The sequence below is a fragment of the Panthera uncia genome (genome assembly GCF_023721935.1).
Source record: "Panthera uncia isolate 11264 chromosome C1 unlocalized genomic scaffold, Puncia_PCG_1.0 HiC_scaffold_4, whole genome shotgun sequence".
Lineage (NCBI taxonomy): Eukaryota > Metazoa > Chordata > Mammalia > Carnivora > Felidae > Panthera > Panthera uncia.
Window position 1 is genome coordinate 62,690,236 of NW_026057585.1, and position 17,091 is coordinate 62,707,326.

Sequence of the window (17,091 nt, forward strand, 5' to 3'; positions counted from 1 at the left end):
ACCTGAATACAGAATAGTATACAGTTATAGTAGCCAGGTCCCAAGAATGATGCCATCTCAGCACTGTCTCTAGAACCGATTTCATTACCTTCTCTGGCTGGAACTTAGATGAGCCTAAGCAGGCTTCTAATAATTAGGATTTTGATTGTCCTTTGCCTACTCACGGAGGAAAATTTTTCCACAGCCGGAAAACTTTCACTGAGGTCAACCACTTTGACCTGAAGAGACAAGGGCCTTTTGGGCATTTGTCTTCAGACATGACTTATCTGGGGTGCTTTGCAAAAAAACAAAAAACAAAAAACAAAAAAACACCAATGTCTACCGTGAGAGAGCTTGATTAATTGGTTTGGGGTGGGGCTCAGGCATCAGTATTTTTTAGATGCTCCCAAATGACTCCATTGCGCGGCCAGGGTTGAGAATCACTGCTGGGTAAAAAATTGTATAGAAAACAAGAGTAGGAGATCAAATATTCAAATTAAAGTTCTACTCACAGCACCTTCTCTAGAGGCCAGTGAGGTAGAAAGGGAAAGGGAAAAAGAAATAAAAAATATTAACAGATAAAATGGGAGGTAAGTTAGTTCCAGGGAAATGGCAATCTCCACCCTGGATTCTGGAAAAGCGTCTCTGGGAACGGTTTTCTTGAACTGGTCTGTGAACAGTAAAGTTCAGTTGGAGCCAACTTTTGACACATGTACCATTGTGTGAATTCTAGGGAGTCAGGTCGTTTAACCACGTTTTACTACTGAGACCTAGATCCAGAGATGGTGAATAGATTGTTCGACTCACACAAGTCGAAGCTGGAAGGGCGCAGCCTGGAAGGGCGCAGCACTGGGGATGCTCAGCCCGAAATCGAAACAACGCCCCCACCTTCCAAGGAAACCCAGAGGCACTGGAGCTGCTACTGGCCTGAGGCGTTAAGAAAACCCTGGAAAGCGAGCCTCAGCCTCGTTCCCGCCTCTGGTCGAGGAGGCGGGGCAGGTGGAAGAAGCCTTGTTTCCGGTGGGGAACTGGCCAGACTTGCCCCCACTTCCGGGATTGGGGGGCGACCGAGGCGCTGCGCCAAGGCGGACCGTGTTGCCTTTACGTCACTTCCGCGCGCCCTGGTAAACGTCAGTGTTGGGCGCAAACAGTGGCGGTGAGGTTTGCGGGTAAAGTTTGGTTGCTTCCTTGTGAGCCATGGAGAGTGACTTTTATCTGCGTTACTACGTGGGTCACAAGGGCAAGTTCGGCCACGAGTTCCTGGAGTTTGAGTTCCGACCAGACGGTAAGAGAGGCCTCTGGCCCCCGGGAGCGAGGACTGGGCCTGGGGTCGGGCGAATGGGGAGGCCGGGGTTCCGGAACGTGCGAGGAGCTAGAAGAGGAAGGGACTGTTGCCTGCGGCTCGGATCTGAAAGGATCACTCCTGTGTCCGCTCCGCTGGTTCTTTCCATATGCAGGGACTTCTGTTTGGTGACATTTTTGCCCAGAATGCTTCATTCAGCAAACATTGATTGAGTGCCTACTTTGCCAGGCTCTCTTTCACATTCTGGGATATAGGAGTGAATGACAGACAAGCTTCCTCTCGTGGAACTTGTATTCTGGTGCTGGGAGAGATATCCTAAAAGAGACTCCAGATAGTGACAGAGTGGTCAGAACGTAAAATGATGGAATAATTGCTGGTGGGCTGCTTCTAAGCGGGATAGCCACTGGCGTGCTCTCTGAAAAGGTAATATTTAAACCGAACTCTGATTGACAGGAAGGAGCCAGCCTTGTGAAGCTCAGGAAGAATGAGCAGTTCTGGACAGAGGGAGTAACAAGTGTTAAGGCTGCAGGGCATGAATGAGCTAGGCATGTTTCAGGTGGCTAGTATGGCTGAAGAGTAGAGAGCTCTGGAAAGAAGAGCAGGAGACAGTGTCAGATAAGTAGCCTGGGGCACACCATGTAGGTCTTTATAGGCCATGGTAAAGAGTTTGGATTTTATTCTAAGTGCAGCAAGAAGCAGTTGGAAAGATTTAAGGAGAGAAGAGATGTGATCTTTTCCTGAAAAAGCATTCTACTTATGGGCAGGAGTGGGAACGGGTACTTATTAGGAGACAGTTACGTGTTCCAGACAAAAGGATGTTGGTTGGGACTAGGGTGCTAGTAAAAGTGGACAGAAGGATTTAGGATACTATTGGAGGCAGAACCAATAGGACGTTGCTGTTTGATAGGATTTGGGAGAAGGGCCACCGTGGTGAAGGAAAAGGAATCAAAAATGAAAGAAAACTCCCACTAAAGGGGGGGCACAAAGATGAATCAGACAAACCCCAGCTGTAAACAAACAATGACAAGACAGTGTTTTGGGTGCTGTGGTAGAAACAGATCGGACTCTGGAACAGAAAGAAGGCACCTAACCTAGCCTGAGAGAGGAAGCTTCCGGCATACAATGACTTGATGAAAGGGGGAGTGTTAGTCTTGAGTACTGTGTAGGAGTTGGTTAGGCAGATGAGTCAAGGCATTTGGATAGCATTGACATGATAGAGGCTGAAAACCAAAAAGAGCATGGGATGTTCCAAGCAGAAACCAAGTAGTGTGATTAACTCCAGCTATGTAAGAGAGGGCTGTTGCAGGAGTGAGCCTGAAAGGCAGGCAGGGGCTCAGTTTAGCAGTTTGCCATGTTGAAGAATTTGGATTTTATCAAGAAGGCAGTGAGAAACTATTGTCAGTACCAGAGTAGCCTATTTAGATTGGTCTGTTACTTCATCACTTTGTCTACTGTATGGAGAATGAACGGAACCAAAAGAGAGACACGGCAGTGAGGCATCAATTAATTTGGCTCTTTTTACATGTGTGCCTTCTATTCTATAGGTAAAAACAAAACAAAACCTTCATACCCACCATATACCCGATTAGTCTTTTGGATGCACATATACACAAAGGGCCTTATATGCCAAATATGCTCAATAATAAAATCACAACTTTTCCATCACGGGAGTAGATCAGAATGTTGCATGGTCACATCAATATACATAAACAGCATTTTACAGTTTTCAGGCTGCTTTCAACTCATTTGAGCCTCAGGAGGCCCTGTGTGCAAGGAAATTACCAATTATTATCCCTGTTTTCAGCTGAGGACATTAATGTGCAGAGATAGGATTTGCTTGTGTTCTTTTACCACACGTGAGCCGCCTTTGCAAGAATTATAATTCAGTGTCAGCAGTACTTTTGGCTTTGAGGCTATCTAATAGCCTAAAGTGAAGAACTGAAAAGACTGCTATTGTTGGAACCCCAAAAATATAAATAGTAAATCTGTTAGACACTGAAGGGAAAGCTGGTATACATTTTAAGCAACAGGTGATAGTCTGGGTGAGCTAATGATGCTTTATTCATATGTTTTTATTATACATTGAATGTTTTTTACTCCTCGCAGGGAAATTGAGATATGCCAACAACAGCAATTACAAAAATGACGTCATGATCAGAAAAGAGGTAATGAGCCTTCTGAGAGCCTTTCATTCACTGCAGTTTAGCCTTTTGTCTTATTTTTGTTCTTTCTGGGAGTAGTATTGAAAAAGAATAGAGAGGGGCACCTGGGTGTCTCAGTCGGTTAAGCGTCCGACTTCAGCTCAGGTCACGATCTCGCGGTCTGTGAGTTCGAGCCCTGCGTCGGGCTCTGGGCTGATGGCTCAGAGCCTGGAGCCTGTTTCAGATTCTGTGTCTCCCTCTCTCTCTGCCCCTCCCCTGTTCATGCTCTGTCTCTCTCTGTCCCAAAAATAAATAAACGTTAAAAAAAAAAAAAAAAAAAAAAAGAATAGAGAAGCGTAGACCTATCTATAGACACCTAAAGTTTTTCTCACATCTTCTTTTAGTTTATATTTTCCTTCACAGTGCTGAATCAATTACTGGTAATCATTTAAAGTCTTGCAAGTGTTGGTTTAAACTCTGAATCTGCTACTTATTAACATCATTGAACACATGTTAGATGCCAGGCATGGCACTTGGTATTTTACACACGATTTTGTTTAACTGATCGTAAGCCTAATCTTTCATCACTATCTGAGTCAGAACACTTGCAACTTAAATTCCATTTTTCAATTTGCTTTCAGGCTTATGTACATAAAAGTGTAATGGAGGAACTGAAGAGAATAATTGATGACAGTGAAATTACCAAAGAGGATGATGCTTTGTGGCCTCCTCCTGACCGAGTAGGCCGGCAGGTGAGTGTTTTAGCAACTATCCTGTATTGCAGAAATCTTACAAATAAGGTGCTCTGCATATGACATTGAAGCTGTGTTGTGTGTGTGTGTGTGTGTGTGTGTGTGTGTGTGTGTGTGTGTGTGTTACGGAGCCCAACACAAAGCAGATTACCAGCACTTTGTCTAAGGAAGCAGTAATCCCACAGGGAGGATACAGAGATCGCAAGTGGTGTTTCTGACCACCTAGAGCCCAGCCCTGGATTTCTCCATGTAACTCTCCCCACAGCCCTTCTCAGAGTTTTCACTGCCCACCTCACTTACTGAGTAACGACTATGGACAAAGCAGTGTGAAGATACAAAGATAAATAGAACATGGCTATTTCAGCAAACTAAGTATGTGTGTTTAAATTCATGGCTTACACATTTATTCTGAAGACTGTTATGGTAATTAAAATAAAAGCCAGTGTCATATTTGACTGTGTTAATAGGAAAGCTATTTCTCTCTGCCTCAGCTGCTCCCTTCCTAATCCAGACGTCTGATTTCCTTGTTTCTTGTCCTGTATAGCCCATTTTTCCATCCTGAAGCCAGACTAATCTTTTAAAATGTAAATGTATGTATTCCACTAATTTTAAATTCTCCACTGCCTTCATTCCATTTAAAATAAAATCCACGGGGGGCACCCGGGTGGCTCAGTCAGTTGAGCGTCCGACTTCGGCTCAGGTCATGGTCTCACGGTTTGTGAGTTCAAGCCCTGTGTGGGGCTCTGTGCTGGCAGCTCAGGGCCTGGAGCCTGCTTAAGATTCTGTGTCTCCCTCTCTCTGCCCCTCCCTTGCTCATGCTCTGTCTCTCTTTCTCTCCCCAAAATAAATAAACATTAAAAAAAAATTTTTTTTTTTTTTTTAAATAAATAAAATCCAGGGGTACCTGGGTGGTTCAGTTGGTTGAGCTCCGACTTCGGCTCAGGTGGTGATCTCACAGTTGGTGAGTTTGAACCCTGCGTCGGGCTCACTGCTGTTAGTGCAGAACCCAATTCAGATCCTCTGTCCCCCTCTCCCTACCCACTGCTTACGCTCTCTCTCAAAAATGAATAAACATTTATTAAGTAAATAAATGAATAATAAAATCCAAACTCCTGCCTTATCTTCGACCATTCACACAATCTCTTACTGTGTTCAGACCTTACTGACCTAATTTCTGTTCCTCAAGACACAACTAGGTTGTTCTTAATTTAGGACATTTACATTTGCTACATGCTATGTGGAATGTTCTATCCAAGACTGTCTTTATTATTGCAGGCTTCAAACATCACTTCCTCAGTGATGTCTTGCCTATCCATCCAATCTAAAATGTCCCTCCCCATTTTTTTAAAATAAGATCTGTTTATTTTCCTCCTAGCATTTATTACTGTCTGAAATTGTCTTGTTTGCTGTCATGTATCCCTTTTCCTCCCCCACTACAACAGACACGCATATACCCACACAAGCTCCTTGAGTACAAGGATTTTGCCTATTTTTTTTCACTGCTGTATCTCTAGTGACTAAAGTAGTGCTAGTGTGTAGTAAAAGCTCAGTAATAATTACATTTATTAAATTAATATAAAAACCCAGATAAGTTCATTCGTAAATCACCTCAAAATGATGGGCAGCTCTTGAGGAAGAGTGAAAAAAAATCTTCAGTACTTTCTAACGTTAATTTCTAAAGTTGATTTTTAATTTATGTCTATAGGATCTCAGTAGAATCATATGTACATATTTTGCTTTACCATTTGTAACATTTTCAGCTCTATTAACTCATTCAACAATCACAATAGTCCTGTGAAGAGGACATGGCATACTCTTAGGCACTGGCAACAACCTGTCGGATAGGGTAATTATGACGAAATTCCATTTGTCATCCCAGCAAAAGCTATAAAGAACTTGGGAGTAAAAAAAATTTTTTTTTAATTTCTTTTTTTAAACTTGCTGGCTCAGTTAAGCACCTAACTCTTTTTTTTTTTTTTTTAATTTTTTTTTTTTTTCCAACGTTTTTTATTTATTTTTGGGACAGAGAGAGGCAGAGCATGAACGGGGGAGGGGCAGAGAGAGAGGGAGACACAGAATCGGAAACAGGCTCCAGGCTCCAGGCTCCGAGCCGTCAGCCCAGAGCCTGACGCGGGGCTCGAACTCACGGACCGCGAGATCGTGACCTGGCTGAAGTCGGACGCTCAACCGACTGCGCCACCCAGGCGCCCCAGCACCTAACTCTTGATGTCAGCTTAGGTCATGATCTCACAGTTTGTGGGATAGAGCCCACATCTGGCTTCACGATGACAGCAAAGAGCCTGCTTGGGGTTCTCTCTGCCCCATCTGTCTCTGCCCCTGCTCGCATGCTCTCATGCTTTCTCTAAAAAAGAACTTGGGGGGCATCTGGATGGCTCAGTCGGTTAAACGTCTGACTTTGGCTCATGTCATGATCTCAAGGTTCATGGGTTCGAACCCCACATTGGGCACTGTGCTGACAGCTCGGAGCCTGGAGCCTGCTTTGGATTCTGTGTCTCCCTCTCTCTCTGCCCCTCCCCCACTTACGCTGTCTCTTTCTCTCACAAATAAACAACAACAAAAAAGAACTTAGTAAATTTAACAAGATGTATAAAACTTACGGGAAAGGGCTTTATGAAGGACAAAAATATGTATCATTTTTATGGATGGAAAGATTCAATATTGTATCAATTTCATTAAAATTTATAAATTCAAAAAATCATAATAATTTATAAATTCATTGCAGTTCAAATCAAATCACAACAGGATTTTTCCTAAGACCTAAGAGAGCATTAAATTCATGGAAGATCGGGGGTGCCTGGCTCAGTTGGTTGAGTGTCTGACTTCGGCTCAGGTCATGACCTCATGGCTCATGGGTTCGAGCCCCCCATCAGGCTCTGCGCTCACAGCTTGGAGCCTATTTCCAATTCTGTGTCTCCCTCTCTGCCTCTCCCCCTCTCACATTCTGTTTCTCTCTCTCAAAAATAAATAAACATTAAAAAAAAATTCATGGAAGATCAAAGGGACAAGAGTAACCAAGATAATTTTAAAGATTTCTTGAAAAGGTATAGTCATTTGTACTGTGGTATTGCCTCAGAATTGGCCAGTAAACCATTGGAACGATAGAGCCCAGAAACAAACCCATGAAGATTATGGGAACTCAGAACAGTGTACAACAGAGGTGAGCTTTCAAATTAATAGAAGTAGGATGGATTGTTTAACAGTTATACCGGTACAATTTGCAGTATGTTTACAGAATATTTTTAAGTTAGACCATTTGTAGAAACAAAGCAAGACTGTAAAACATAAAAGAAAACTTAATCTTCTTATTTCTGAGTAGAGAAGGAATATTTTAAATTCTTCAAGGGAAAAGATTGATACATTTGACTTCTTTAAAGTTAAAACTTCTGTTTTAAGACATCATGATAAAGTTGAAAGGCCACAGACTGAAGGAGGATGTTTGCAAAACATCTGGTAAAGGGTTTTTATATCCAGGATATATCAAGAACTACAAATTAATAATAAAAAGATAAGAATGTGTAAAGGTTATGAGTAGACAATTTACAGAACTGGAAAAACAAGTGGCCAATAAATACATGAAAATATCTATAGTTTCATTTTGAGAAATGAAAATTAGGAAAACAATGAGATGCCATTTCAGACTCATTGGAATGGCAAAAGGAGGGGGGCATCAAGTTTTAAAAAGGATATGAGAAAGGGGCACCTAGGTGGCTGAATTGGTTAAGCGTCTGACTCTTGATTTTGGCTCAGGTCATAATCTAACAGTTCCTGAGTTTAAGCCCTACATTGGGTTCTGCACTGACAGTGCCAGGCCTGCTTGGGATTCTTTCTGTCTCTGTCTCTCCCTCTCTGCATGTGATCTCGCTTCAAAATAAATAAAGTAAAGGGGGCGCCTGGGTGGCGCAGTCGGTTAAGCGTCCGACTTCAGCCAGGTCACGATCTCTCGGTCTGTGAGTTCGAGCCCCGCGTCAGGCTCTGGGCTGATGGCTCGGAGCCTGGAGCCTGTTTCCAATTCTGTGTGTCTCCCTCTCTCTCTGACCCTCCCCCGTTCATGCTCTGTCTCTCTCTGTCCCAAAAATAAATAAAAAACGTTGAAAAAAAAATTTTTTTTCAAAATAAATAAAGTAATTAAAAAAAGGATATGAGAAAGAAAAAGATCTTACATGGTAGTGGGAATAACATCAGTACAGGCATTTTAGGAAATAATTTGATAGTATCTGGCAAAACTGAAAAACCTTATACCTTGCTTCTAGGAATTTTCCTAGAGACATTTTCACATACATATAAGGAGATGCATGAAAGAATATTCTTGCCACATTGGTTATAGTAAAATAAATTGGGAACTTAAGTCTGCTTCAATAGGGCTATGATTGGAATATTCTAAAGCATTTAAAACTAATGAACTAGGTCACATACAAAAACAGTGTTGATGAAAAAAGCAAAAAGATGCATATAGTATGATCATTTACGTAAAAATGGAAAAACATACCACCAAATCAAAAAACATGAGTGGAAAGAATACGCCTCAACTTCTGGGATGCAGGAAGGAGAATGGAATGGGGAGGTGGACCTAAACTTTGTAGGTGTAATGTTTTATTTCTTTAAAAAAAAAAAAATCTGACACAAGTTTGACATACTATTAACATTTTCACATCTGGGTGTTAAGAACATCAGTCTCATAGTTTTCTATATTTTCTGTTCGAAGTCTTTTCATAATTGAAAAGTATAAATCAAAAGAAATAGAAAAAATTTAAGAAAAAAGAAGTAGGACTCACTAGATTGTAAATTCCACAAGGGCAGAGACCTTTGTTTGGTTTTGCTGATCTGTCCCAAGCACCAAGAACAATAGCTAGCACACAGTGAGCATTCCCCCGTAGATAGTTTTTAAAGATTTAGAAATTGGGAAATTTAGAAATTGAGACCCAAGAGCATACAAGGATGAAACCAGTATTTAATTTCTTTGTTTCTAGTATCCAGCACAGTTTAGTGATCAGAGTGAACTGGTCTTGTTTATGTGACCATCTGTCATCGAGTTTGTATGACTTGACAGATGATGCATCTTCTGCAGGGTTGATGAAAAATCCAACTTGGCTTGACCTAGTTTTTTTTAAATGTTTCTAGGAGCTTGAAATTGTCATTGGAGATGAACACATTTCTTTCACAACATCAAAAATTGGTTCTCTTATCGATGTCAATCAATCCAAGTAAGTGTACATGATCCTTATATCCAGATGTGTGTGTTTTAAAGCAGATTGATAAGAAGCCTTAACCAAATTGGGACCATCATGGTAAGATCTTGTACAAATGCAATACAGAAGGGGTCAGCTTTGTTCTCATAGAGACTCCACATTATTTTCAGGGGCTTGCTCCTGTTGCTTTTGATGTTTTATTCAGTCATTGGTACATACAGCTTCTCAGTGACACGAATGGAGTAATGTCATAGGAGCAGCCAAAGTAGGTAGGAATCTGGCCAGAACAGAAAATGAAATATACCAAAAAGGAGCTTGAGATAAACTGTACAGTCAGTGGATCGATCTGAACACCTTCCTCAGTGTTGGCCATTCAGACTAGCACATCTTACAGTCTATGGTGAAACTTGCAACTGTTTAGAATACAAATTTAAAAATCATGTTGTCAGTAGGGCAGATTATAGAGTTAATACATGAGTTTGCATGCTACAAAGAGCCCTTAGAATTTGGCAACCTCTGTGGCTCCTGTGTTTTGAGGATTTAGAATTATATATGCCTCACTTTTAGTACATGTCACACATAACTGTCTTCCCTTGGACAGTCCTCTTGTTCTTAGCTAGTTGTTTCATAGTAATCTTCAGCCTCTTGGTCCTGCTTAGTACTACTGCTTTTTTAAAAAGTTTTCCTAATTCTGAAAGTAATACATGCTCACTGTAGAAAATACAGAAAAATAAGGGGGAAATCACACATAAACTTACCAATTAAACAACCATTATATCTCGAAGTATTTCTTGTCTATTTTCTGTGCATTAAAAACTATATTTTAAAAAGTACAAAAAATATATTTGAGATCAACAATCTATTTTAATCATGATTTTTTTCATTTAATATAAATATTTCCCTATTAAAAACGTTAACATTTTAAATGACCTCATAATAGTCTATTTTAATATATAACACATAGCCTTTTCCTTCAATAACACTTGGTTATTTTTAAAGTTTTAATTTTGTATATATCTTTATGAAGAATATCTTGGTACATAAATAATATGGGTTTTTTAATGCATGGGGTGTTTTGGACAGTTTTTTCAGCTTTTTAAACATATTTTTCCTCTTGCATTATAGGGATCCAGAAGGCCTACGAGTATTTTATTATCTTGTCCAGGACCTAAAGTGTTTGGTCTTCAGTCTTATTGGATTACACTTCAAGATTAAGCCAATCTAGATTGAATATTGGTGTGGACACACGGGGGGTTGGGAGTACCTGTTTTTAATTACCATTATCAGGAAATTTTTGTGTATATCAGGGCAATATTTTTTTTATAAACTATAAACGTCTTTAATAAATACATTAACAAAATGCGGTTTTTTTATTATTTCATAAAGACCTGAGCATGTGAACTTTTCTGTTATTTTTTTAAAACACTACTATCGTATGTGAAGTGTGGCCAAAAATCTAATCAACTCTAGATACAACTAACAATTTATAGGAATAAGAGAATAGAGAAAAAAGTTACCAAATACAATAGAAATCCAATCACCAATATCCAGAGGAAATTCCAGGGCAGAGGATCTGGTTTTTTCAATAAACAAATTGCAAACATAAAATAGAGATGGGGTGAGAACCAGATTTAAGGAGATTAAAGATGATTTAAGAGGCACATAATTTGGGGCACCTGGGTGGCTCAGTTGGTTAAGCATCCAACTTCAGCTCAGGTCATGATCTCACGGCTTGTGAGTTCAAGCTCTGCGACGGGCTGTGTGCTGACAGCTCAGAGCCTAGAGCCTGCTGCAGATTCTGTCTCCCTCTCTCTCTGCCCCTCCCCCACTCACGCTCTCAAAAATAAACACACATTAGAAAAAAACCACATAATTAGTACACTATTTGACCCTATTTGGGTCATGATTGAAAAAACAAAATTGACATCATTGAGGAAATTTGAACACTGGATATTTTATATTAATGAAGTATTGCTAAATTTTTTAGGTGTGAAGTGGTATTTTTTTCCTCCAGCTTTATTGAGATATAATTGAGGTTGGGGTTTTTTAAATCATCTTTTATAGATACAGCTGCAGGTATTTCAGTATGGAGGAAAACATTTTGGTTTAATACATTACAAGGGATAAAATGCCTGGTCTCAGAAAAGTTTTCCAATAATCCATTTTAAAATCAGAAATACCGGGGCGCCTGGGTGGCTCAGTCGGTTAAGCGGCCTACTTCGGCTCAGGTCATGATCTCACTGTCCCTGAGTTCGAGCCCCGCGTCGGGCTCTGTGCTGACCACTCAGAGCCTGGAGCCTGTTTCAGATTCTTTGTCTCCCTCTCTCTCTGACCCTCCCCCGTTCATGCTCTGTCTCTCTCTGTCTCAAAAATAAATAAACGTTAAAAAAAAAATTAAAAAAAATAAATAAAATCAGAAATACCAACACCCATTAACAACTGATACCTAACTGATATGGATACTGTGGGAATTTGTTCAGCAGGTGTATTTGTAGGAACGTTTTCTTGATGTTAAATCGCACTGCTTCCTTAGCCAAGGAAGCTTCCTTGCTGGTTGAACAGATTGTAGGTGCTGAAAGGAGCTGGGCTTAACAAATCTCATTTGAGGGGAAGTGATTAGGATAAGCTCACGTCCCTTAAGACAGGCCAGCTTGGGACAGGTCCCAAGTCTTCTGACTCCTAGGCCAGTGTCTCCCCCTGAACCCTCCTCCAACACACACAATGCCTCCTTCAAAGATTACGGGCCAGCAACTTAGGTGCAGATCTGGGACCAGAGATATCAGGGCTCCTAACTCCAGTGTATATCCCCACTATAGAAGGGTTTCCCAGGGCAATGAATCAAGTTGGTGGTAAAGTAGCCAAGCACAGTCACTCCAAATTTTAAATGGCCATGAGAACCCCAAAGGCTCTAGGTCTCAAATGGGCTGTTCCTTGGGACACTCACAGCTTTTGTATGGTCTCAGATGTGCCCTGGGTAAGAGGACAGTTAAGGCAAGGTTCAGTAAATGTACACGGAGCCCAAAGAAGAGCCCTTGAAAGGGAGTGGCTCCTCTTGGAGACTGCAGTGAGAGACGTGTACACGGGGCAACCTTCTGAAGGCAGGTCTCCGGGGGAAAAGAGGAAAGAGCAGTTCAGAGATGAAAGGCTCCATCCCCCAAAATCAGCGAAGCTGGCTGTGGGCAAGGGGAACTGACGTGATCTAAAAAGCCTCAAAAGGCAAGCAGGAACCAAGTGGTTGTTGGGTGAGAGACCAGACTAGTTAGGAGCCGGGAAAGAACTGAGGAGCAGGAAAAAGCCCTGGCCGAAATTTCGTGTAGGGACTATCTTGTTTGCTACGGTATCCCTCAAACTAGCATAGTGCTGGCACGAGATTGGCAATCAGCAAATTGCTGACTGCTGGAGGAAGGATTCGGCGGGTCTGAGTTCAGGCTAATTGCGGACTCACGACACCTACACAGCTCCACCTGATCGAAGAAAAAGCCCGGCATGCCCCGGAAGCCGCGGCGCGTGAAGACCCCGCCCTCCGCTCCGCCCCACGCACGCCGGAGGTCTGCACCCGGGTGCGCTAGCGGCGCCCACCGTTTACGACGGGCCGGAAAGTAGCGGCCGCAGCCAGTGCCGGGCCTGGTCGGGCCGAGCCGGGCCAGTATGGGGGTAAGGCGAGGGCGGACTGCCGCCGGGCAGGGACGGGAAGGTGGCGGGAGCTTGTGCCAGGAGGGAATGAGAGAAGTGGGCCCGCACTGAGAAGGAGCGGGGAGGCTCGTACCGGGAGGGGAGGGACTGGGGCTAGATAGGGCTGCGCAGGCGCCGTTGTTGCAATTGCGGTGGCCCTCCCTCACAGAAAATTGCGCTGCAGCTCAAAGCCACGCTGGAGAATGTCACCAACCTCCGGCCCTTGGGCGAGGACTTCCGGTGGTACCTTAAGGTACGGCTTGATGGGAGGGGCCCTAGGCGGGAGAAGGGAGGAGCATCGTGGAGCCCGTAGGCGCGGTGAGGTTCCGGGCCCCGGAGCGACTCCGGAAGGGGGCGGGGCGCCACAGGCCCATCCCCAGGATAGTTTTCCAGTCCCGAATTGCCGGTCCAACGGGAGCTTTGTGTCCAGCAAGATCGGAAATATGTAGCCATTAAATGTTATTTTCCTGGATAGAATTTTGTTCTTTTTTTAAAATGTATTGGTTAATTCTTAATTGGTAGTCTTTTGGAGTTCGTTTTGTAATTTTCTCTCCGTGAAATATTTCATGTTGTGTAAACACCGAAAGGCTACCTGAAGAGGGCTTGGGGTTATTTAGTAAGGAGGAGAATTTCGCTGTTTTGTTTGTTGATTAGGCTTTATCGTGAAAGCGTTTTAATTTTGTGCGTGGCTTCCCCCTTCCTTCTCTACCCTATACTGGTGAATCTGGTACTCTGGTGACTGGGTCTACAGAGGCCCCCCTCTTACCTGAGCAGTTTGAGGTCCTTCACTCTGCCAGATCTCAGAACTTCTGCTTTATTTCCCTCGTTGTCTAAATCCCAGCATCCTTCAGAACCTGGCAAAAGCTCTGTCTCTTTCAGGAAGCTTTGTTGGCACCTTTATTACCAAATACTTTGAAACCCGAGTACCAGAGCTTATTTGAGGAATTGATGCCCTTCTGCTTCAAAAAGCACAAAGTCTAGTTAAGGAGACAGAGAAATAGAGTAACGACAGAGTGACGAGTACTTTTACTAGGAACCTACAAGGCCTGTGAGAACACAAGGAAAGCTCCAGACCTAATGAGGGGATGGGGGTGAGGGCTGTTGAAGCCATTTCTGTACTATATTAGCCTTGAATTTCCAGCTAGACTGGGTGCTTCTAGGACAGGTGCATGCCAGCACAAAAAACACTTGACCTGTTCTTTGCCCGGAGAGAAATTCAGTTACATCCTTGGTGGGGCCGGTTGTAAGGATGAGGTGAGACTGTGGACAAGAGGGTAGGTTGAGCATGCCCACCTCTCACTGTTCTTACCCTTCCTTTAGTGTCTGCCCAGCTGAACCAGCTATTTTACTGATCTTCTTTTTCCTCCCCCAAGATGAAATGTGGCAACTGTGGTGAGATTTCAGAGAAGTGGCAATATATTCGGCTGATGGTAACTACTCCCCCTACCACCATACCCAAACACAAACACACATATGCCTCTGGGCAGGGATTTAGGGAGAGAACCTGTGGCCCTAATCTCGCAGGTCTTTGCACCCTACTTTCTGTAGTTTGGGAGGGCAGGCACTAGTGTGATCAACACTGGGAAGACCAGGCTTCTTTGGGATGTGAGGCAGAGCTCAAAACCGAAAAGAGTCTTTTTCTCAGTCTCAAAAAGCCTCCCCAGGATTCTTGTTGTAGCAGGTGGCTCTCCCTCTCTCGATCTTGGTCTCTTTAGCTAATAAGTGGTAGGACTGGGTCTCTTTGAGACCTTTACAACTAATTGATATTTGACTAGAGGTTCTTTTTACCCTTGCCAGGACAGTGTGGCACTGAAGGGAGGTCGTGGCAGCGCCTCCATGGTCCAGAAGTGCAAGCTGTGTGCAAGGGAAAACTCCATCGGTAGGTCAGGTTGTGAATCCTGAGCTCCCCCAACCAGGCCCATATCTTCCTGGTACCAGACCAAAGGCAAGCTCATGTTACTGTGGGTGGACCCAGGCCTGAGGTGCCCAAGCGATTGCAGCAGACTCTTTTTCCCAGAGCCACATCTGGGCACCTGGACAGGGCCAGGGTATGGACTCGTCAACTTTTGTCTTCTCTTATGTTTCAGAGATTTTGAGCAGCACCATCAAATCTTACAATGTAAGTTTCCTGCTGTGGTGGCAGGTGTGGTGGGATTAAATCTAAGCTGGAAGCTAAGAGGCCTGGGTTCTAGAGTTCTGTCTGTACCAGAGTGACTTGCCATGGGACATTCATTCATATACTTGTTCACTCATTCACTCAGTCTGTCATGGTATTAGTCGTCTATTCACGATATACTGGCTGAGTGCTTGGTAGGAAAGAGATTCATGAACAGGCTATTACAGTGTTTTCTTTATAAGCACTAGGCTGTGGATCTCAGTGTACATCTGACCCAACCTGGCCACTCAGTTTCCATCATTGAGAGCACTTTGTCTACCCTGGGGGACTAGTGAGCCTTCTCTGAAACCATGGGTGGGACAGTCCTTTGGTGCATCCCATCCTTGATATTGACGTTATAACTAGTTATACATTACTGTGTTAACAAAGTAGTCTAAAGGGGAGGGAGGGAGTATGTGCTTTTGGGTCTCTGTTTAAAAGGTAGTTATTTGTATTCATCTATCCCTTATTTAGTATTTAAAAAAAATTTTTTTTAATGTTTATTTTTGAGAGGGACCATGTGTGGGGGAGGGGTAGAGGGAGGGAAGAAGACACGTAATCTGAAGCAGGCTCCAAGACTCCAAGGTGTCAGCACAGAGCCCAAGGTGGGGCTCAAACTCATGAACCATGAGATCATGACCTGAGCCAAAGTCAGATGCTTGACAGGCTGAGCTACCCAGGTGCCCCTCCCTTGTTTAATATTTTTGAAACATGTCTGATTTTTGCCAGATTCTCAGCTTTTTCCTGAAGTTTAAGGGAGAAGTCATGAGGATTTGCTTCCAAGTAATTGATAATGTAGTGGAAGAGACAGATTAACAAACAAAAACAAACCAGAGCCAACAGAGTGTCTTATCAGTGCTAGGCACATGGTTAATGTATAGATTTTATAGTGAATGACACAATGTGATTGAATGTGTGGGTGTGGTGCCTGGCATCTCTGAGCCCATGGGTGAGGTAGGCATGAGTTTCCTCACTAACCCACCCCTCTCAGGGTGCCCCCTTCATGTGAAAATTCCATTTCAAAGCCTTTTTTTTTTTTTTTTTTACAGTTTATTTATTTTGAAAGAGAGAACATGAACAGGGGAGGGGCAGAGAGAGGGAGAAGGAGAGAGAATCCCAAGCAGGCTCTGCACTGTCAGTGCAGAGCCCAATGAGGGGCTTGAACTCACAAACCGTGAGATCATGACCTGAGCTGAAATCAAAAGTCAGACACTTAACTGTGTCCCCCCGGGCACCCCTCCAAGCCTCCTGTCTCACAGCATGGCAGATGGTTAGCAAAAGGCTGCAGTTAAGTGTACTGGGCCATTTGGAAGATCTGGAGACTTTATAGCTTAACATTCTTGTTCATATTTTTTGAGAATTTTATCATTTATTGAGCATAGTCAGGGACTATAGCTGGGCACTTTACACATAGTTCAGATTCTCACAACAAACCTGCAGTGGTTTCTTCAGCCCAGTCTGACCATCTTAGATGGGAAGAGAGGCAGAAGGCAGAGCTCTGTCTGAGCTCATATCCAGGCAGGCTGACTCTAGAACCCACAGTGTTTCTTCTACAGCATCTGTGTACAAGAAGGTCTCACAGGGAGCAGGTGACCAGTGCAGACTTCTTCCGGAAGGGAATGGGTTGCTCCTGAGTCCCATTCTGGGCTCACAAGGGCAGTTGGGCCCACTTGGCAGGAAGAGCAGGGGCAGTGGGATCATCCTAAGGGCCCAGTTGGGCCTGCCCCCTCAACACACTTCCTTTCTAGGCTGAAGACAATGAGAAGTTCAAGACAATTGTAGAGTTTGAGTGTCGGGGCCTTGAACCAGTTGATTTCCAGCCTCAGGTGTGTGTATCTTCCCAGGGAACCTGTATCTTTGCGGGGGGGGGGGGGGGGGGGGG

The 17,091-nt window shown here is 43.3% G+C and overlaps 2 protein-coding genes across 3 annotated transcripts in view; both read left to right on the forward strand.

Moving 5' to 3' along the window:
• The first annotated feature begins 1,094 nt into the window (after nt 1-1,094).
• On the forward strand, nt 1,095-10,742 carry MAGOH (mago homolog, exon junction complex subunit). Its single transcript, XM_049617165.1, has 5 exons — nt 1,095-1,264; nt 3,389-3,447; nt 4,065-4,175; nt 9,315-9,397; nt 10,508-10,742. Exons 1-5 carry the CDS (start codon nt 1,177-1,179, stop codon nt 10,605-10,607), a joined length of 441 nt encoding a protein of 146 aa, XP_049473122.1. The 5' UTR covers nt 1,095-1,176; the 3' UTR covers nt 10,608-10,742.
• Nucleotides 10,743-12,921: 2,179 nt separating this feature from the next.
• CZIB (CXXC motif containing zinc binding protein) overlaps nt 12,922-17,091 on the forward strand; it is a 6,155-nt gene continuing 1,985 nt past the window's right edge. Inside the window, exons 1-6 of one of the 2 annotated variants that reach the window (XM_049617163.1) lie at nt 12,922-13,036; nt 13,224-13,307; nt 14,428-14,484; nt 14,852-14,933; nt 15,142-15,173; nt 16,958-17,035. In XM_049617163.1, coding sequence (XP_049473120.1) covers nt 13,031-13,036; nt 13,224-13,307; nt 14,428-14,484; nt 14,852-14,933; nt 15,142-15,173; nt 16,958-17,035 — 339 coding nt within the window. In that variant the 5' untranslated portion in view covers nt 12,922-13,030. Of the gene's footprint in view, nt 13,037-13,222; nt 13,308-14,374; nt 14,485-14,851; nt 14,934-15,141; nt 15,174-16,957; nt 17,036-17,091 lie in introns of those variants that run through there. The other variant, XM_049617164.1, reaches the window with a different exon arrangement.

What these genes read in the sequence shown, in the direction of transcription:
- MAGOH (XM_049617165.1), top strand. Translation starts at nt 1,177, where the DNA reads ATGGAGAGTGACTTTTATCTGCGTTACTACGTGGGTCACAAGGGCAAG. An exon ending in GTTTGAGTTCCGACCAGACG is followed by an intron (nt 1,265 to 3,388) that starts GTAAGAGAGGCC and finishes TACTCCTCGCAG; the next exon opens with GGAAATTGAGATATGCCAAC. An exon ending in CTGACCGAGTAGGCCGGCAG is followed by an intron (nt 4,176 to 9,314) that starts GTGAGTGTTTTA and finishes AAATGTTTCTAG; the next exon opens with GAGCTTGAAATTGTCATTGG.